The 22,819-nt window shown below is 39.9% G+C and overlaps 1 protein-coding gene across 1 annotated transcript in view; it reads left to right on the top strand.

Moving 5' to 3' along the window:
• trip4 (thyroid hormone receptor interactor 4) overlaps positions 1 to 22,819 on the top strand; it is a 77,476-nt gene that overhangs the window by 24,843 nt on the left and 29,814 nt on the right. Inside the window, exon 12 of the mRNA XM_054614752.1 lies at positions 7,244 to 7,346. Within this exon, the coding sequence (XP_054470727.1) occupies positions 7,244 to 7,346 (103 nt within the window). The remainder of the gene's footprint in view (positions 1 to 7,243; positions 7,347 to 22,819) is intronic.

Raw genomic sequence — 22,819 nt, 5'->3', positions numbered from 1 at the left:
CAAATACCATCAAAACGCAGATATAAAACTCGGAATTAGACATTAAGTCCTGTCTGTCATAATAGCCTGTCCCGATAAAAGGAACAATTTGTGGTGTAACGTTTACACTTGCTCACACGTATAGTCTTATAACGTGCACAAATTTGTATGATTTTTCGTCAAAAATGTATGATGCTGGATACATGTATTAAGCTGTATTAAGTCACAACTTTGCCATGAGACGTAACATGAATATGTAATATTATAGACACATTTGCCCCATAAGACACTGTTAAAACTTACACAATTATGATTTAAACAAGATCAATTGAAAGGATCAGTAAACAAGACTAATTGACTCATACTGACATCCTTTCTGGTTTTGAGGAGGTCGTCTGCAGTTAATTCTGGAGATTGTGTGGTTTTGATACGTGATACATGATACATACATGAACCGTATGCCTGTTTGCATGTCTGTGTTGTCTGCGTGCGCTCTCGGTCCTGTGCAACGATGGAAAAACAAATAGCACACTTACAGCGGAGCGTGCAAAGGGTGGAGAGGCCGTTACAATACAGTGTTTCCTGAGGGCAGCTGCATTTGTTTGAGGGTTAATGAATGCCAGAAAACAGGCCTGTGTTGTTCGGCGACCGCGGTATAGATTAAAGAACGATTGGCGAACGATCGCTGTTGCATACGGTTCCCAACAACACCCTTTCACCTCCCACGTGTAACCCGTAGCTCAGAGACAAACCCATCTGTTTCTCCATTCCCAGGGTGAAACCAGCCCTGACAGAACTGGCTAAGCAGTATTTCAAAAGTGTCCTTTTTTTTCCTGGGGAAGACACTGTTGGCTTTGTGTGGTTCCCTATCCATCAAAAGCTCTGCCTCCTGTGTTTTCTCCCTCACCTTATACTCTTATTATCAGTCTTTCTCACCCAATCATATTCCTCATTTTCACTCGCTGGTCGTCCGTCCCCCCCCCCTTATTCCACCCACCTCATTTTTAAAAGCCACATGCTCCCAGCCCGTCTGGCTCAGTTGCACCCTGCCAATGAAGGGCTTTTTATTGGGCTGAGATTGAGTGCAGCCAAGCAGGGCCTGGCTAGAGCTGAGGCTGGGGCCAGGCTCCCCCCCCACCCACAACCCCCCGCCCCCTCTCCTCCCCTTCCCCCACCCCCACCACCCGACTGCAAAGCCCACTCCACATGCCTGTTCTGGTCTGGCCCTGTCGCCCAGAAGGAGATTACTTGTCTCTGCTGCCCTTAATTGCCGACAGCAGCTGAGAGGAGCCAGAGAGAGAGAGAGAGAGACATTGTAGAGAGGGGAGAGGGAACAGTGTTGGCTTGTCGAGCTGTTACTTGACAAGCTTGGACTCAAAAGGTTTGTGTTCCTGCTGTCAAACCCTGGCTCCGTATTAGTTGTTTTTTATTAAGATGGATGATGTTTTCATCAAATGTTGGTAGGAACGCGTAGTATTTCTGGACCGTACTAAAAAATGAATAGAACAGTATCTGGAAGGCAGATGATCAGTTGGGGAAATGGAGGCTGATGAAAGTCTCATGAAAGTCGAAATCTCACCGCGCGTTACTTTATTATAAGGAAGTGTGGTGAGAGCAATCGGACCACTGTGCCCTCTTACTGCCCTCTGAGCCACTGTTATGTTTCATAGCCAAAGGCTCCTGCCCCGCCATCCCCCTTTTCACTTTTTCCAATGAACTTGTTAATTTCGTGTTATTACAGTTGGTTTTTATGTTGAATCCCTTCTGGCTTGATCCCAGCAAATTAAATAGTGGGCAGTTTATTGAATTGATGGTCTCTGAAGAAGCTGTGAAGCTGTATTCATATTTATTTATTTTGCCTCCTTCCTTTTGCTGTTTACTACTTTGCACTTTTCATTCAGCTTGGCTGTCGTTGTAATATATTGAGTACTACTTATTTACACCACGTTTCCTCTTCTACGCGTCTCAGGACGTAGAATGAAAGTGTTGCAGTATGTCTAGCCTGTAAATAAAATGATGCTTCAGTTTAAATTGTTTGTGCACATACTGCTTTTCTATTCTCTGGCTAGAAGAACTGATGAAACACAAAATATTTTTACCGCTGGCCTGGCTCTGTCCAAAGGTTTAGACGACTCTTTCCATAAAACAACAGTGTGTTGTTTTTACGCTGAGGTTTATTCAATGTATTTAAAAAAAAACAAAAAAACAGATATAAATTGTTAGCATAACGTTAGCAAGCTTTAGAGGTGCTAGGGGTAGCTGCATTCCCCCGTTTCCAGTCTTTATGCTAAGCTAAGCTAACTGGCTGCTGGTCGTAGCTTCAAATGTTACCATTCACACCTCTTCCTCCCAATGAGCCAACTAGGTGACTGATTTATTCCCACACAAATTGATTAAAACTAAAGCGGAAATGCCGTTTTTGTTAAAACACACGACTGATAACTAGATTCATCATGTGTTGGCGCGCTGGCAAGGGGTTGAGATGCATTTGTATCTATTTCCTGAAAACAGTTTGGAAGGCAGCCATGCGATAGATGCCTTTCTGTTTTGAACACGAGCCAATTGTCTGTGTCTTTTATGAGCACGTAGAAGCTGCAGAGTCCTTGTCTCACAATTGTCTGCCTTCTAACGGCAAAGTGAGTTGGCCTGAAGCAACTATCCAGCGATGCTCGATTCACACTGAGACATTTTAATGCACCTGTCACACTATACCCCTCAGATCTCTCCCATGTCAAACACATTGGTCCCTCTTCCCAGAATGCCCTTGGGCTGTAACCCAGACCCTGAGTGCTCACCAAGGACTCGGATCGCCTTTAACTGAATTCAGCGCAGCGGTTATTGTCACCTGCGATGTTTTCAAGTATTTGCTCTCAACAATTTCTTAATTCCCAACCTGCGTTTCTCGACAAGCTCAACTCTAATTGCATTTGTAAGCAGGTCCACTCTGACTGCATTAGATCCTTCCTGATGAATATGGAGGGCTTCAGCAAACCTGTTTGTCACACAACCACAATGTTTCATGCCCTTTTGATTAACATGGAATGGAAACAATTAGGTGGGGGAGGTAGTGAGGCAAAGCAGCACATTCAACAGCTTTAAATGCTAATTAGCTAATGGAGGATGAAAGAGGCAGGCGACGGGCGCTGTTTCACATGAACACACTCAAACTCTGTGGCTGCAGCTACACGCTCGTTTCATCTGAATTTAGCAGGACCACCACCATTTTGTTTTCCTTGAGTACCTCAGACATCACAGCCATCTTGTGCACCGTGAGATTTTATGAATTGATCTCAGACGAGGTTCAATTTATCGTTGCAAGAAGTGCCTCGTGTTACTTTTCCCCCTTTTTGAATCATCTCTTATTCACACTTTTAATCACTGCTTCTGTCTTCTTTTCTTAGTTATGAAACAATTTATTTTCCCAGCACTTCTTATATGATAGCCACAAAGACAAATTCATTTTCGCATGAATGGAGTTTGAAAATATGTAGAATTCTTGTTGGAACGATTATTACTGTGGTTGTAGGAGGGGGGTTTTCCACCTCCTCTGGTCCACATGGGAAACCTTTTTTTTCATAGATTGAGAGATGAGAAAATATAGATTTTTGCAACAACTTCTCACAAGTAAGATATTACATTTAATACAGAGACCTTTAAAAGCAGAACAATACAAACATTTCTCACTCTCAGCATGTTGAACTTGTGTTCAGCCTTTACATTAATCTGAGATTATTCAATTTAGACATGTGCCGTGTTGAAAGTGAAACGAAATGTAACATTGCTGCTATGACTTTACCACCAAAGTGACAAGGGTGCTTCTTCACACATAAGAATGACACCTTACTGTGACGTAAAAGAAATGTGTATGGGTTCAACAAACATATGATCCAATTACATTAAGTCGCTGGGCATTTACAGTCACACAAGATATGTGTCTGTAATTGTAGTTCCAATCAATTTACTGGTAAATCACAGAATTATATCCAATTTTGTAGTTTCCGTTTGTAGTCGGAGTATTATTAACTAATCACGTTTGAGGCTTTGCTTGAATGCAGGTAAACAGTTTATGTGGAAAGGCTATCGTCCGACGAGGATTTAGCTTTTTATTGGTTAAGGTTGTAAACTGGCTGCTTGTGAAACAATCTGGTCATACACGTCGTCTCTCAGCTCCAACTCCAGTTTCACATCCCACATCGCTATTAGTACTGTAAACAAAGAGCAGCACAAGGAAAAGGAAGTCTTTGTTCCGGATGTCAGCTGGTGACACTGGAGCCCCAGAGATGTAGCTCCGCTCCCCCAAGTTCTTACCGTCTTCAGACCGATAGCCGATGGGTTCTGAGATTGATATAATGTAGCAATGAATGACATTGACAAATAGCTCTTTAAAAGTAATCACTGTGCACAATGCTAAATCACTCTGGATTAAAGTGTCATTCTAAGTCTAACATGGACATTTGAATGAAGACACAATTAGGCCGCTCTCCTTAGTAAGCTATTTGAGAAGAACTGCGTGGTTTCAACAGTTTACAGGATCGATCCTTACATTGTAGGTTGAAATACATGCAGCCTCTGGCTAGTAGATAAAATAAGCTATTCTCCTTTTGTAAGTTAATTGGAGGAAAGTGCTCCAGTGTGACAATAGTTCCTCAGTTGTTGTGAACTGAAGTGTTGTGTGTACTGTGGTAGACAGCGATTGTCTGAGGTTATTCTATAATTGTCAACAAAAACCAAACCAAAAGAGCCATATCTATTTATCCGTCTGTCTGTCTGTCTGTCTGTCTGTCTGTCTGTCTGTCTGTCTGTCTGTCTGTCTGTCTGTCTGTCTGTCTGTCTGTCTGTCTGTCTGTCTGTCATAGATGTGTGTCGATAAGTGGTGAAATAGAGATAGATTGAGAGTGACAAAGAGATTATTTATTGAAAAAAGACTAAATATTTCTGAACAGAGCTTTTGTTTTTAGCCAAGAAGAAATAAGATAAGATAAGATAAGATAAGACAAGATAATCCTTTATTAGTCCCGCCGCGGGGAAATTTACAGGATTTACAGCAGCGTAGAGGATAGTGCAAACAAGAGACATAGTAAAAAAACAAGATCAAAAACAAGTATTATAAATAAGCAAATAAGCAGTAAAAACAGTTAAGAACATTAAATAAGTAAAAAAAACAAACAAAAAAAAAACACAATAACTAAAATAATATATATACAGACAGAAGAACTATTATATTGCACAGTATTATTAACTAACCAGGTTTCAGGCTTTGGTAAATAGTGTATTTCCTGGGTAGTATTTTGAGATGCAAATGAATAGACTTTTGCTGCACCACTGAATATTTGTGGCACCAGATTCAGAACGGTTTCTAGAATGACTCAAAATAAACTACATTACTCATCACTATGAAATAATATGTCATCCAGTGCAACGGTGTGTGGCCTCATTTATGTGTTGTTTTTGGGAACAGTTGAGTTCCATGTTGCAAAAAAAAACCTATATAGGTTTGCAACTGATAATTGTTTTCATTAATTATTAATCTAACAATGCCCTGTGATAGGCTGGCGACCTGTCCAGGGTGTATCGCCCATTGACAGCTGGGATTGACCCTTAACAACGGTTGATGGATGGATGGATGGATTAATCTAACAATTGAAAAATTGCCACTGAGAGATTAGTAAACAAAGCCACAAGTTTAAAAGTCATGTCTTAGAAATTCTTGATTCGATCCAACAGTTCAAAACACAAATATGTTAAAGTACAAAATGTTATAAAAGAGTGAAAAAATTGAAAAATACCTTTTCATAAATGGCTCCAACAAAGATTTTACTATGTTTTAATAAGAATGTGATGGATGCATTGCACATTCCTGCCAATGGTTTTGCCCTTCACACAATGGTTTATCGCTGAACGTAAACAGAAACTTTGATTGTTTACAACATAACTCCAAATGCACCTTTTAAACCTTTTTGTAGGATTTGATGACAATAAGAAAAATATATAACATTGCCAGCGTTATCCCATGACACCACATTCCTGGAATCCCGACCTTCGTCTGGTTTTAACCCCGTTTATTAATTCACACATAGCTTCGGGCTGTCAGGGGAATTTTCCATCTCGTAGACTGCATACTTGACTGGGAGACGTAATTTAATTGGAATCACTGTGTTGTTTGGAAGGAGGAATCGAGGGGCTCTTTTAAGGTCCCCATCAATGTCTAACAACTCTGAGTGTTTACATATTTTATCACTCACCGGTGCATTGCACTCAAGTCGACATGGACTGCAATGTGAAATAAACATCTCTCCCCAGTTTGTCAGCGGGCATACAGATGGGTTGCAGACTTTGTTGATTTCCCTTAAAAGCCCCCAAATTTGTCACAACCTTCACTGCTCCTTTGAGGGGAAATAGAGAGAGTGTGAATAAGAGACCGAAGAGGAAAAAAAGCATGCTGTCATGAAAAGAGCCCGCTTCCTGGCCGGCTAGATGCAATCAAGGGCACTATCTGATAGCGCCGGAGGAAATTGGATGAGCTGAGAGCCTGTTGGCCGCCAGTGATGGGAAAGATGACTCCTTTGTCACTGTGTCAGTCAATTCCATACTCTCACCTGAGAGACCAATCAATAACACAGGGGAGAGAGAGAGAGGGAGAGGTATGCTGCTGTCAATTATGTGCTGTAAAACATCCTCTCCGTCATAGGGCTGAGGTACGGCGTGTCACATGGTACGCATAAATATGTCATGGGTATGTTCAAATGGGATTCTTCAGATATAGAAGTGTGCTTTTTAATAAATGATGACATGTCTGAGTTAACAATTCTATGTGTAATTGCGAGACGAACACATGAATATTGTACCTATGGTCTTTTCTGTGTGAAAGCGTGTATTTCCTCATCTGAAAAATTAAGTATTCTTGGATTTTGGTGCTGGTTGTAATAAATTTTGTCTCGTCTTTCGCTGCTCGCAAGTGGTGTAACTGCTCTCATTAGCAACTGCATCATTAGTTGTGCAATTACGGTGCAGAAAAAAAAACAAAAAAACCCAGAGAGACTCATAACCATCAGTTGCTGTCAGGGCACATGGTATTACATCAGGCGTGCATGGAGGACATTTCGCTTGATGTGCAGGTGCATAAACGGCCGCTCGCTGAATGATTCATAGTCGTGATAGCGGGCGTCGAGAGGTTTACAATATTCTGTGCACAATCTGGCCATAGTAGTTCTGTGTGAGATGATGTTAAACTGTTATTTCCTTTCCTTTCTCCCCCCCACTGCAGTTCCCTGATACCTGTGAGGAGTCTGCTTCCCCGTTTGTCTTCATCTGCACCAACCCCCAGGAGATGCTGGTGAAATTCCCAATGAAAGGGAAGCACAAGATCTGTAAGTCCTACATCTTTCATGTAATGGGAAGTGGAGTGGATGAAATTGGCCTATTTTTAAAAAAAAATATTATTATACTTTTTTTTTTTTTTTTTTATCAGCTTCCTCCTCTGCATTAGTATGCACACACGCGTGCATAAACCGACCTGCAACAGAATGATAATGCCATGCACAGGCTCTGATTGCTACATGTTCATTAATAAAACGAAAAAATTAAAAACACACAAATCGTTCTCCCACACACGCATGTACGGATCCTCTCTGAGAGCCATCTGTGGAGACGGGATTCTGCTGTCAGGTTGCCTGGGGGACAAGCCAGGCCTGGATGTGCGATGCCGTTGCTGTATTGTGTGATTTATAATAGGACTCAAACACATTTTCCCTCCGCTGCCATAGCTGCTGCTGCAAAATGATGTACCTGCAAGCTCTTTTGTTAATATTTCAAAAACCCCTCTAAAGACTTGAGAGGATTGTTTATGCAGCTGTGCCTCTTTCAGATCTTTACAGATTGATAGAGAAGGCTTTTACCTTTTGTGAGAGGCTTAAGGTAAAATGTAGCAGGAGCTGTGTCTTACTAACACGGATTTGATGACCGTGTCTCCATTTTTGTAAATATTATGAGCATTTAAATAGGGTTTAGAGGTTTAGCCCTGACCTGACAATTGAAAAAAAAAATGAAATGAAATGCTTGTTGTATTAGATTTTAGCAGGTCTTGAGAAATATGTTTTAGTTTCACTGATATAGAAGGTTTCAGAAGATGATGCTGTTATAGTCATCCTCTCTGTCTTGAATTGTTTATACCTTTTATTCTAACTGTGTATAACATGGTCTTGAATAAAAGGCTGAGCCTGGTGAAACATGCTGACACATTGTTCCGGGCAGGTTTGCTGTTGTAGGCACATATCGCTGTAGGGAAAATCTGGACTTACATTATTTAGACCTACAGTAGCTTGTGGTTTTATGAATCAGCATCTTACTTTTTCTGTCGGTGGTGAAATAGATATCATTTGTTGAACTTGCCCTTTGCAATTTGTAACCATTAATAGTCTTTATAATTCATTGTACACAGTAACTGCAGCCTGGTTCTTTTTCCAGTTCAGTTGTGATAACTCATATTCTCACTTAAGGGACAAATATTGAGCTTTGCGGCTTTGTTTTCTTAAAAAAAGAAAAAAAAAAGATTAAATGCTGTGTCAGAAAAAAAGAGAAACACTTAGGTAAGCCTTTTCTGTGTGGGTTTGTTTTGATGACCTTGCATTTCTATCATCCACAGAGACATCATACTAGCAGTATCTTTTAAAGAGGTTACCTTTTATTCTGAACCAGTGGCATTTTTCATGTCATAACCTGCTAAGAGGTGTAATGGTACAATACAGTCTTCCAGCTTTATTCCAGCTGTGGCTCTTACATATTGCATTTGAAATACTTATTCTCAGACAAACATACACCAACACTATCACACAACTGTTTAGTACAGCAGCCGTCTGACTGCTGTTCTTAATTTAGCTAAACTAACAGTTAATATCCGGACATTAACAACCCACAATTCTTACACAGAGTAAGAAATTCACAATAAAGATCATTGATTTACCCTCGAAAATGAACACTGACACCAGCTGATCGTTCTCTACATACCACATTGGGTGTAGGACAACATGTTATTCAAGAACCTGTCAAATGCTTTTGGTAATGGGGTCCCATCAAATAAATCAGAATATCACAAATGTGCAAAATTGAAAATGAATTATGCATCAAATGTATTAATGAAGTAGGCTATTTAGAATACCCGCCATACCCTCCATACCACCTGTCTTCATTCTGTCCATGTGTGCAGTTGTGCATACATTCTCGTCACGTAGTATACATAGATCACAACACGCTCCCCGCTGCTCACATTAGCCTTGTATCTGGATCGGTTATCCTGACCCACTGGACCTACACAGGCCAGCCTGTCTCAACCAGTCTCATTCTGCTGTCACCAGCGAGCTTTTCACTATCTCACTCTCTTGCTCTCTCGCCCCGGCTCTTCCACCTCAATTCCCGCAGCATCTCACGGGTCAAGGCATTGCCGCTCATCTTACTCTGGGGGGCTTAGCACAAGTATTTTTTGCTCCCCCAGCAGCTTACATGGACAAGATCCTCTTGTCGCTGGCATTGCCGGCCATCTCATGCCTCATCAGAATGAGCGAGAAAAAGGGCTGCAGTTCCATTCCTCTCAGCAGACTCTGGGCTTTATTACGTAACATGCACAATTGTCGTTGTTTTTTTTCATTAGCGTGTTAAACATTCATTTTGTAGATAGGGTAAAAAACATGCGTAGAAATTGCATTGTGTGGCTGCAGAGATTGATTCTTTCATTAAGCAAATTCTGCAGTCATGTTGTGGAAAAGTGGGAGCCTTGATAAATATTAGCTGGTGACGAACTAACGAGCCTTGGCATTACAAAATATCATGTTGTCAAATGAGAGCGGGAATTTTAGTCCTGGCTTTATTTATTTATTTATTTATTTGCATCTCCATTAGCTGTTACCTTGGAAACAGCTACTCTTCCCTGGGTCAATTTAAGATATACACACAGGTGAAATGCTTGAACATAACTGCTATAATCCCCATCCGTTGAAGTCAGCATTACTTAAATTACATTCATCATTAATCTGTTTGCCATCAATGATGAACATTTCTTTAGGGTCTAAGTGGTTTGCTAAAGTTAGTTTTTTTCTCTTCACTTTTTTTTACTTTGGCTTTTCCGCACATTGTGCTTGATAATGTGCAGCTGCTTGCGTTTTCTTTTGTGATATGAATTTGAATTGTTTTGATTTGTCTGACTGGCGAGCCAAACAAATGAGCTGAGAGCTGCATGATGCTGCAGTCTAGCTTGTTTTGTTTCTTGTAGGGTCGGCAGTTCCAGCAGACGCTTTGCTTTCCTGGCAGTGTAGTAATATTGCATATTACAGCATAGAAGCTGGAACACCCACATATGGATAAACATTATTGGAAGCGTTTGGCAATTATCAAATAAAGTGATGCTGCCTCTTCCTCCAGACAGCTTTACAGTTGGCTCTGTAGATAATATGTTAGGCTTTGCTCGATGCAGGTTGATCAGTTATTACCCTGTGGAGGAGTCTGTGACATTTAAAATGGCATGCGGCCAAGGCTCACTCCCTGTAATGAGGGATGTGCATTATGGTTTATGGTCCCATCCTGTGAACATTTGTATCGATGTGTGTGTGTGTGTGTGTGTGTGTGTGCACGCTTCTGTGTGAGCTGAAGGTCAGTCTGGATGTGTTGAAAGCTATTTGGCTCTCTGACATGAATCCACATTTCCTTTTTCTCCTCCTTATAGCCAGCCCTCGCTTTCCATATGTGTTTAATAGCCTGACATCCTCCAGTATGATGTGTACACAGCCAAATGGTAAAACTGAAACTTAAATCATATACCACTAAAACATATCTCTCCATTTAGTGTCCGTTAGCTCTAATTCAAAATGCCAAACCAAACTTGCTCTCCCCCAAAAATAGCATTTTTTTTTTTTCTTTTTCCCAATGAATAGTTTTACTTTTCTATTAAAATGGCCAAAATGACTGGACCTTTTCAGCTGATCCTAAAGATACAATCACATTAAATGATATAAAATATAATTACCCACTTCAGGCCATAACTGATTCTCAACCGAAAATAGTTTGCCATGGTTACAGTGGGCAATTCATTACCTTGTAGCATGCAGGGATTCATGAGTCAAATCTCTTGGCCTCGTAATAAACCTCAAACCAGTAGGAGGCATCACAATTAGCCACCAAACACGTTGGATTTTAATGACTAGGATGTGAACAAGATCCAGTAGTCTGGCAGATATGTGAGCTCAGACTATATTGTAATCAATTCAATGTGTAACGGCAGCTCCTTTGGTGAGGAAGGGAGTTTCCTACATAAGCCATTTATGTTCCATCCCCTCAGCTTAACTTTCAATCCCGCCAAGCATCTGTAGAACTTTTAATCACCGTCCATCTCGACTTAAATTGGCCGACTGTTCACTGCTGAACCAGCCTGAAGCTGCTGTCTTTGCTGTTCTGCAGCACAAAGCATTAGGTAACCTGAGAATTATGTTTGACCTTCCTCTTATGATGCCTCGGAAGAATTAAAATCCTATTGCTTCCAAGCATGAAGGGTGGATACCCAGAGTAATGTTCCATGAGTGAATCAAATGGCTTTAAGCCTTGTTTAAAGAGTGCTCAACCAGAAAGAATAGAAGGAAAAAACGTGCAAATCTCTTGTACAAGCACTCCCATATTCAACTGACTACAGCACTGAATTAGTCAAAGAAGAGCAACAGTTCAAGTATTCACAATGCGGTTGATAAGCTCAAGGCATCCGATGCCTTTTGTTCCATCTTGGGATATATCAGCAGGCTTCAAAGTAGTTCTAGTAGATACGGCTGAAAATGTTATCACGATTAGAACAAATTCTGCCGTGTAGTGTGCATTTGTTCTATAAAGATTCATCCATTATAGAAACAAAACAGAATGTCCTTTACTAGCTTTTAAAACAGAAAAGGTCATTCAATGCTCTTCACTCAGCCCGGTGCAGAACGTATAACTCTTGAGATATTACATATGAATTCAGTGAGTGCTTTGTGAGTGAGTACTGGCTTATCTTTTTCTATAAAGATTAGTCACTCTGATGGCTCTCCAGCAGATACAAAAGAGCTCTTTTTTTTTTTTTTTTTTTTTGCTGAGGTTTGATCTAACTACGGGGAAAGGAAGTCATGGGTATAATTACTAAGATGAGAAATTCCGCCCCGACTTCAGGTCATGATGAGGTCTTTTTATCTCTACTAGCTCAAGTCATTGACATATGGATAATCTCAGAATCACTGGAGACCAGAGTCATTTCAAAGGACCTCAAGGTCGACTAAGTCTTACGCCCAGGGCGCCAACATCATTTTCTTCCACTTGTTAAGAATATCTATTCTCATGTGCAGCAGAATTCAGCTTTGTTTGAACTGCCATAAAAACAGTTATCAATAGAGAACGTTTTTTGGAATTTTCCCACGCTTAACCAGGTTTTTGCAAAGTATATAATCATTGGTAATTCTCCAACAGTTTGGCTCTTCCAGTTTTACATTATTGTAAAATGTAATGCCGTGTGTAGTTGTTGAGCATGGAAATAAATATGTACTCTAGATGTGTTGGATAGTATTAGATACCATTCAAAATGGAAAAAATTCCCTTACTTTTTACAGATGGACAGCCTCAACAGCCAACTCTGTCTAATTTTGGGTTGGATTATTATTTAAATCAATTATCATTAAAAAAATAACTATAAAGAGGTTCGCCAAATGAAGGTGTTTTGCCAGTTGGATGTTGCTGTCACCGACAAAAACAAATTGCTTAAATGTACACGCTGTTAGTAGTATTTTGTAGCGCTCAGAGAAAACAATGGGCTGCGTAATTATAAACCAAGTGCTCCAATTTACCACCGTCAAACTCGAGGACATTGTTAATTTCTCTTCTCTTCTACGTTATCTCTGGAAGAAAGCCACAACAAAATAAAGCCATAACTGCTCATGTCTTGTGAGCTCAGTAAGTTTGCAATCTGGTCAGTGTTTATCATCGTTACATGATTGTGTACGTGAAATGTTCTCACCGTCCTGGATGGCCATTAATGGCCTTAAATGAATTATACTTAAGACTTCAGTCCTGGTTGATTTGGTGATGCCTTTGGTTACTGGTGGTAACAGCGAGTGCAGCGATCACTTTTTGAGCAGCTGCTTCGTCAGAAATACAATATCCAAGATGCATCTGTGTATCTGATTACAATTCAGCCAAACAAACTATTACAAAATGCTGTTTTTATAAGTAATTCAGTCAATAATAGGCAATTTTTTCATGATGCCACAAGCAACCATGATGTGATTTCCACACAAATACAGATGGATTCCACCTACATTCCGTTTACTGTAACAGCGTCACAATAAAAGCCATCCAATTCTTTCACCAGTTGAATGCTTTTAATGTGAAGCAGCATCAGTAGGAAATGTTGGGTTTGCATAAGCAGTGACTTAATGTAGCTCTGAGAGTCAACATCAAGCAGGGAGACAGATAATTTACATAGAATTACATTAAATCACATGCACACTTCATTTCCCTTGTGCATGCGAAGACAATTTGGACTTGGAATGTGGGAATCACTCAACCAGTAACAATGGAAAAGACCTTATAGAGTGGCAGTTAAAAAATGGCTGCCATAACCAGTATAAAAAAGGGTCTGATGTGTTAGAAACTAAAGGTTGTACCTTTTTAAATACTATTCTAGAGCTCTAATGCAGTAAAATTCCATTTTTTCAATTAATTTATCTCATCACGCTAATGATTAATGGATGACAATGGGGCAGTAGTTTACAGAACATGTATGTAGCTTAAACCCACACAAACACATGTAAATACAGCAGCAACATTAATAGCTACAGCATGAAGTCTCATGATTTGTCTCCATGTGCTCTGTTAAAAAAATATAGGCCACTGAAATCCAGTACAATACATATTAAACACCCTTATGGGAATAGCTCGAAGCTATACAATCTATATTTACTTGTTCCTGTGTAAGAGTGACTTGCCAAGGGACTAGTGAGTATACATCACATATAAATGATTCTCTTTATTTGTTCGTTATGCATTCAACATCATATCCCCTGCACACGTTGCATTTACCAGCTCTCTTTCCAATATCATTTGCATCTTGAACTCATACATTATAGAGCTGTTGCAATATGATTGGCTTCTATCCCTCAGGTTGCACCACATATGGAAATAACACAATATATTCATAGTGAGAATATTGCATTTGATTTTTGCTCCACTAACCATCGGCTGCACTGTTACCTTGTGATTACCTCTTTGTTTTTATGTGTGAAATTGCAGCACCATGGGATTGCAAATAGAGAGAGCCAATTACCTAACAAACGTCCACCTTCTCTCCTGAGGTGGTCATGATTTTCTTTTCATTTTTTTTTTTTTTTTTGGTCCCCTCTATTTCTCCCCTGCACTCTTCCTCTGTCATCCACTGCTGGGAGACAGAAAGAGGTTAGAGCGACGGAAGTCCTTTTTTTTTTTTTTTTTTTTTTTTTTTGATTATTTATTCATGGATTTGCCATTTAATATTCATGCCTTTTTTTTTTTCCCAGGACTATCTGGGTGCAGAGGAGAATTTTATGCCTCGGAGGCGGCCGGGGCCAAAAATCAGGTTTCAGCTCCAATGAGCTCAGCGGATGAAGGGGAAGAGAGAGGGAGAAAGAGAGAGAGAGAGAGATAGATAGAGAGGGTACAAGAGAGCAGGGTTTCATGTGTTCTCTAGTAAATGAGAGGCAGGCCTTGAAGGTGACAGGCTGTGTTTATTACTGATCTGTCAGCCGGTTAATGGGGAGAGGAGAAGAGAGAGGAGAGAGGAGCACAGAGGCACGGGAGCAAGAGGGAGCCCCGAGCAATAAACTTAGCCATACTAGATGTGCTTGTCCTTACAGATTCACTGACAACACTCCTGCATGCTGAATTGCATTCACTGGAAACTAAATTAGTCTGTAACCAATAGAGTATTTTGCCCTATTGTTATGAAAATGGTATTTTTTTCATAACAGAAAGGACGCGCTGTTACCTATTTTTGACCGCTGTACTTTTATAGAGCCCAAATTATGCATTCTGCATCCCCACGGCTGCGTACATTTCATCATCTGCCTGCGTACCCCCGAAATGTATGACTTTGTGGACTGTACGCATAATAATGTGTGAGCAGATCCGTGTATGCAGACAGGTTGAAACATGCTTCTCGTGGCTGCATGTAGGAGAATGTGCACAAGGGGTGTTTGGAGCGGTTTTCTTTGTCTTTTTCTTTTACACTTGTACGTACGATCAGCTTGCTTGACAAAAAGACGTTGTTGAGATTTTGGAGGCGTGCACATTGGCTTCCCTGTGAGCCTTTGTGACCTGCAGTTACCCATAACACCCTTCTTTGTGTTGGTTCACAGGGACGTTTGGTTCTATCTTCTGAAATGTATCAGAAAATTCAAATTTTGATAAAATAATGTCCATTTTGGACTTAATCCGGTCATCAATATGTCAAAACAGCAATTCCCGACTTTTACCTCAACTACAGCTTCAGTAGAAAACAACTTACATTTTTCAGTCATATACAGATTAATCACATAAAAGGCTATTATGAGAGAATGAAGTGTTACCTTTGTCATGGAGGTTATTGTGTTATCAGGCCATCTTCACAGCGTAACGGATAACAATAAAAAGTGATACATCTTTTGTGCAATCCAGCTGCATATCTAAGGTGTTGTTCAAGGATCTCTTAACATTGCAAGATACACTAGATTGAACATATTCTGCTATAGCCTCAAGGTAATCCTACTGGACTTACTTGAATAAGAAAAAGCATGCACAAGTACTGTATCCTATGATTATTTTTATGTATTTTAATGTAGATCAGATGCAGATTTTAGTTTTTTAGTGCATTGCCTGAGAGCTTTGTGCAGTATTTGATTGCACTTGAGCCTCAGAGGTTTTATCAGCCGCCCTTGGTTATGAAACCTCTTGGTTTTCCGTCTCAGCAAAGGGTGGAAAGCCTGTGTAAAGAAATTGCTCTCTGTTGTAGCAATAGATTTGTCTTTCCTTATCCCAACTAAGCATTGTTGCCTTTATCAGTCACCATTACAAAATCCATATCAATCAGCATTTGACGTGCCGGGGCTTTTCCTCAGTGTCACGTTTACTGCATGAACGGCAACGCTTTCTGCACATTCTGTTGAGTTGTTGTTTAATGTAATGCAATTATGGTGTGTTACGGATCTTCATATGTACGGGTCTACATGCTGCTCTGGTTTAAACGGATATCTGTCCCTGTGTGTTGAATGCATTCAGTTATACTACAGATGTGTGAGACGCTCGCTGGGTCCTTTGTTATGGATAAAGATGTTACTGCGTTGTTGCACAACCCAGTTTTTCTGATGATGCCTGTGAGGGTTCTACTCCTGAGGTTAAATTGATTCAGTCTTCAGGAATATACCGTGGATGAAAGTGGAGCACGGAGAGTAATGCCTGTTTCATGCACTCAGCGCAGTGGATTTAAAAAACATCGGCTTTTGAACCACATTATTTCCTCGGTTCAAGTGATCTTTTTTTTCTTTTTTATTATTACCTGGAGTGAAAAAAATATATAACCTTTTTTTTTTTTTAACATTCAGGCTTTGGCCCTGTCATAAGTAGTTATTTGCATTCATACCTCATGCTTTTAAAGTGCACAGCTTTCAATCTCAGTCCATCCTGAATCCAGGGTTTGAACACTGCTCACCTCTCAAAGCAGCGAACGCATCACAGTGTCTTCTACGGTCTCTTTATGCGGGTCAGTGTACATGAATTTAGAAGCACAAGTTACATAAACAGCACTTCACTTCATCATAGTGCTTTTGGGTGCATTGTAAGTAGGTGGCTATCCAACACAGGTCACATATGTGCAACTACAAAAAACAGATTGCATACATGCTGGATCTGTCTCTTTTGTGACTGTGCCCTTATGTTGGTTGGTTTTCTGTTTTCATTACCACATTTTCTTTTGTTTTCCCTATTTGGTCCATCTCTTTTCTCCCCCCCACAGTCTTTGTCTCCGCCCTAAGCCTGTCAGAGTAATCAATCTGGGTCGGCACTGAGAAGGGGGATGCAGACAGATGTGCTTTGCAATGTGATCGATGTCCTTGATTTGTGAGAGATTACTCCTGTGTGTGTGTGGTTTGTGTGTGTGTGGTTTGTGTGTGTGTGTGTGTGTCGGACTGAATGGGTGAGGTCTGCTAGCTAGCATGGATGCAGTTAGCCTGCTCCCTTGATTTTGTTAATTTGTCAGGTTAGGAATCGAGGATCAATAGGTGGATTATTTGCAGAGTTCAAGAAGCTGATGGAGGTGAGGATGTTAAACTAGACACTAGACAATGAGCCACTTAATGTGGTTAAAAAGTCCCAATGGATGTTTTCCACCCAAATACAAAGTGAATTTCACACCAAATGCTGATATGTAACATAAAAGTGAGGTCCCAGTTTACCTCAATGGAATGTGACTGAATTTCAATACCGATACCTTGAAGGAATCAGCTGTTACTGTTTTTTTTTTTTTTTTTTTTTTACAATAACACATAAAATAAGCTATTTTTGTTATATAAAATATAAAATAAAATACTTTGATGGACACTTAACATCAATCAACAACTATTTTTTATAATCAGGTCATCATTTTAGTAATTCTTCAAGCAAAATAACCGAAGATTCTATTGTTCTAACTTCTTTAATATGGGGATTTACTCTTTCTTCTTTCTCTAATTTGATAGTAAATTTTAGATATATTTGGGTTTTGGAATGTCGGTCAAAACAAAACAAGATATCTGAAGATGTCACCTTGAACTTAGGAAAATGACATTTTACAGAGTAAATGATTAGTCAGTTAAAGTAATAATCTCGTAGATTTTCATTTAAATAAATGTCTGTTAAGTCACTATCTATCGCTAAATGAGGTAACACAATGGGCATTGAGCCAATCTCTGTGGCGACATTCCCTGGAAAAATTACAAGCGGAGCACAGTAATCGACCGCTTTCCATCACCCAGCAGTGGTGGAGGAGCCAGATGGATGGGCGGAGTTAAGTCAACAGACTCGCTCTTTAACTCGTGTGTCTGAAACAGCTTTTTTTCTAGGCTCTGTTGGCTAGAGTCGATTCGATTTCCAGTTTGTACAGTGTACAAGCTTACATTGGTTAGATTTCATGCACACCGGCCAGTAGTGTCTGACAGTTGGCAATAGTATTCTTTGGGGTGACAAGACAAGACTGGGATCCGCCTGCCAGTGTTTTGCAAGACTGGCGGCCAGTAACGTTAGCTGGTGTTTGGTCGAGCGAGAGAGAAACAGCTAGCTAGTGTGTGATGGTGAGTTTACAAAGTTAGCATTGTACGTTGCAGTGCAGTGTGTGTACAGTTTAGGCTTTTTGTCACTGAATAAATGCTCAAAACCAAAGGCAAGTCCCTGGTCTTGCCAGCCATCTGCTGAATACAGTAAAGGGAGCTCGATGTTGATTATTATATTTAGTTGTCGATCAAAAGTGTATTTGTTTCCTAATCCTGGGCATATTTTAAAATGAAAACATGGAGTGGACAAATTAAAATTGTGATAATTATCGTAGCATTATCTTGAATTCAGTATTTCAGTTATACCATATTTACCAACCTATAAACTACTTCCGTTTGGATATAGTGTATTATATATCTTTGTTTATTAATTTGTGTTCATATGTGTTATTTATTTATTGGCCATTTTCGCTTTTACTTGACATATCCCACAGGGAAGGGTACGGCATGCGGCAAAGGTCCCAAGGCTCGGGAAGTTGCTGTTATAAGGCATGCCCTTTAACCACTCGGCTACCGAGGCGCTCCAATATATCATATTTATAATCAATAAACTATATATTCTTTGAAGATTTCACATACAATACACATACAACATGGTTCAGTGTGCCCTGCAGCAGTTTGTACCCATGAAGAGTAATTAAGTTGGACACACTTCAGAAAAATATGACATTACCGAGTAATTTAAAGAGTGACCTGTGAAAAATATAAACGTTGACACGCTGCTGCCAAAAGTCCATCAGTGTTTCGCTCAAAACAGGTGCAAACCAATGTAATCACCTTACTGCCCTTGTGAGAAAGATCAACAGCGGTAATTCCCCTCAGAGGAGGCTGTCAACTTTCCATCAGCTGTCAGTGTTTTCACTTTGCCTGTTTTCAAAAGAGCATTTGATTCTTGTAGCTTTTCCTCCCCCTCTGAAGGGGAGGGCAGACAGATGTAATAGCCATTAGCCTCGGGAGGAGACAGCACAGATGTGTCAACAAGGCTTGACTTTTACAGTCCAAGTGAAGTCTGAGCAAACAGTGTCTGTGTGGAGGCCTGTGTGGTTGAGCAGTGATCCGGGGACACGGTCGCACGGCGTTGCCCCGGGACTCCAAACAGACCGTGACTCTAGTTCTCATTACAAGAGTGGGTCAGACCACCCCAATACGGAAAATAAATAATGCAGGGAGGAAAACCTGAGAGCTGCCACCTCACTGACAACATCCACACAACCCCGCTCTACATGAATAAGTGGTTCAGCATTTTATATACTCCCGCTGTGAGCCCTATTTATTACACCCCTTAAGTATTTAATTAAATAATCATTTTGATTTTCGATTCATTTGCTGGTTATTTTCTCAATTCATTTATTGATAAGTTGGTCTATAAAATGTCACAAAGTATTGAGAAATACTCCTCACAGTTTCTAAAGCCAAGTTGAAATTCTCAAATTGCATGTTTTGGCAGATTTAAGCTCCAATCGCACAGGACTAGTATTACTTGAGGCACTCCAAACACAGGGATTATGATATTAGCCCCCGCAAATTGGTATTTCTGTTATTCGGGGTTGTATTTTTTGCACGTTTTTTCTTTTATTCTTTTTTTTTTTGCCTGTTACCTGTTTCAGAATTATGAAGGCTGCGTTGCCAATTATAAATGACAGTTTTGACAGCATTGTGGGTGCAAATTCAGGATGTTCATATTGCTACACAGCATGGAGACCCATTACCACCGGAGCAAGAGGTCTTTGTGAGTATAGTATAAACATGAATAGGATATAAGATCATATTCATAATATTATATATAAATATCAAATGCCTTTTATATAAGTGGATGTTACGCAGAGCCTTGGCATCATACTGTCTGATAATGTCAGTAAAATCAAGTAGAATACAGACTTCACTTATCCCCTGTGAATGTGCTGCATGAAACACAGACGTGGGGGGTACTCTCCAAATCACATGAGGTCCCCTGGTAATAATAGTCCCGTGTGAATAGGGCTTAATGGTTATAATATACAGTTGAAATATCAAATATGACAAAGAAAAGCGGCAAATATTCACAATGTAGAAACTGGAACCAGTGAAATATTGTCATTTTTGGTAAAACAAAATCACTTGTTTTAAGCTCAGTCTATGTCTACCATTTCACACATCTAAGCATCTACCGCTTATGATCTAAATCCTAGTCATTCTACCCTTTCTTATATTACCAAGGCCTTAAAAAAAAATAGAAAATCCAATTCTGTATCTTAATTTGATCTTGATCTCCTGTAGCAGTTGCAATGTAAAGTCCAAGATGATGAAAGAGTTGAAATTCTAATTAAGCTGTAATGGCGGCAGCGAGTTGATATTTCTTTTTCCTCCCTAGTCAGCCCTCTCTCCCCCTCGCTGTATGTTTAGCTTGATCTCTTCAAATTTATTTCCTACTTTGTAACCAGAGGCAAGAGCCCTTGACTCGCTGCCCCCACAGCAGCAGCCAAGGCAGCCATTTAAGTTGTGATTAAAAATTAATGGTTGAGTGAGGATCAGCGGAGAGGGAGCAGGGGAGGAGGGCGGCAGAAAAAGAGAAAGAGAGACAATGCTTCAGCGAGAGGATAGGCTGTGGTAAAAAGGAGGAGCGGACCCAAGCAGCAGCTGCTCCCTGATAGAGGGTTGGAAGGTCTTCTTAACAACTCTGCTGTGTTTAACTGCTCCGCTCACACCCCACCATGAATATTGCATTACCACACTATAGGGCTCCTTGTGTTACCCCCACTGAGTCTTCAGCAGACCTGCAGCCAGAGCGCCCAAGCGTCCAAGTTGAGCCAGCCCCCACTGTGTGTGAGGGGAGGAGGTTGCGAGGCGTCCACATTAAAGCAGACACACCACACAAAACAGACCATCGTACACACACACCACATAATTGCCAGACTGATTCGGAGAGGACCCCTGTTTCATTGCATGTCACAAGCAATTAAGTTCAGCGACAAAATATGGAACAATATTCTCTGGCATTCAAAACCATTGTTTTTTTGGCATGTTTAAAAGGACTATGTCACGAAACGATTTCCAGTTACTGAGCAGAAAAAAAGAGGACAGGGGTGGATTTCATTAACGCACACATGTTTGGCTGTAGTGGTTGTAAATTGCTGCATTTTTATACGTTTTAGCTTTTTCTATCGTCTCAAAGCTTTCTGAAGAAAGGTTAGTGGAATAAAGGGCAATCAGTTTGAGTCTGGCCGAGCCAACGCAGTGCAATGTTAGGCCCGACTCTACGGCCATTTCTTTTAAAGAAGTGGAACAGAAATACCATGAGACCACACAAGGTCCTGACCTTGACTTTACCAGATGATGAGTAGTGGCACTTACATCACGGCCTGCCCTTTTCTTCCTTCTGGCTTCTTTCTCCGTACCGTTTCATTACAGCGTTTCTCAGAGTCCATTACCCGCTGATACGTGCACTCATTCAGTTCTGCCAGCATTGTTCCCCTGAAGTATAGCTCTTTGGGGATTGCAACTCCGAGTGCTCTGATTGGAATAGCCAGCTATTTAAAAACATAAATAAAAAATAAGAGTGAATGGATTTTTTTGTGTGCACGTTTTACTCATTTTTATTGACTTTTTTTTGAATTAGTTCATTCTTATCAGTTATAGTAATTATTTATTCCACAATTAGGGCTTGGCGATAATTCAAACAAAATAATTTCCTGATAAAATGGAATATCAAGATAGCATGGTACACAATTGTGTCGTTTAAATTGATAATAGCAAGCACATACGAACACACATTTCCCAGAAAATCTAAATTGATTAATATTTTACTCATGGGAATTCCCCAGTGTAGTTTAATCTAACTATTGTCTTCATTTGATAGCTGTGATCTTTGATAGATTTGTGTATAGCTGGAAATTATAATTCATTTGTTTTCCTCTATAATTTCACTGTTATGTTTGTTTCACAGTAAAGTTCTGAATTAAATGAGAAAATACTCGGTAATATTCAGTAGTAAGTATTTAGGTCACACAAAAATAGGCTTTACCATATGGTTATTTCATAAAGACTATTTATTTATTGAACTACCATAAAACATAAAGGGATATATATATCGTTATCAAGATATAAAGTAACCTATTTTGTGATAGAAGATTTTGGCCATTTTGCCCAGCCCTATTGCTACTTATTTAGGATTCAATTAGCTTAAAGACTGTAAAGCATAATAAAACAGCCAGGCTTTCTACGATCAGTTCTAAAGCTCATTTATTTAAGTTCATTTATTTTAAGTTCTAGTTTATATGGATCTGTGAATTAAACAAAATTGTAAAACTACCAGGCTAGCTGTTTCCCTTTTGCTTCCAGTGTTTATGCTAAGCTAAGCTAATGGACTCCAGACTCAAGGTCCTTATTAAATGCACTCTAACTTTCTGTAAAAAAAAAAATGAATATTTACCAAAATGTTAAAGTAGTCTTTTACCAACTTGGACATGTTAATTTAACTGCGTGCAGTGTGGTAGGACAGTTTTGGTTACTCTTAATTTTCACTCTCAAATAAAAGCTGTCTTATCACTTTTATT

Source organism: Anoplopoma fimbria, chromosome 2 (assembly GCF_027596085.1).
Source record: "Anoplopoma fimbria isolate UVic2021 breed Golden Eagle Sablefish chromosome 2, Afim_UVic_2022, whole genome shotgun sequence".
Taxonomy (NCBI): domain Eukaryota; kingdom Metazoa; phylum Chordata; class Actinopteri; order Perciformes; family Anoplopomatidae; genus Anoplopoma; species Anoplopoma fimbria.
Note: the sequence above shows the minus strand (reverse complement) of the source record. Positions and strands in the feature narration are given on the sequence as shown.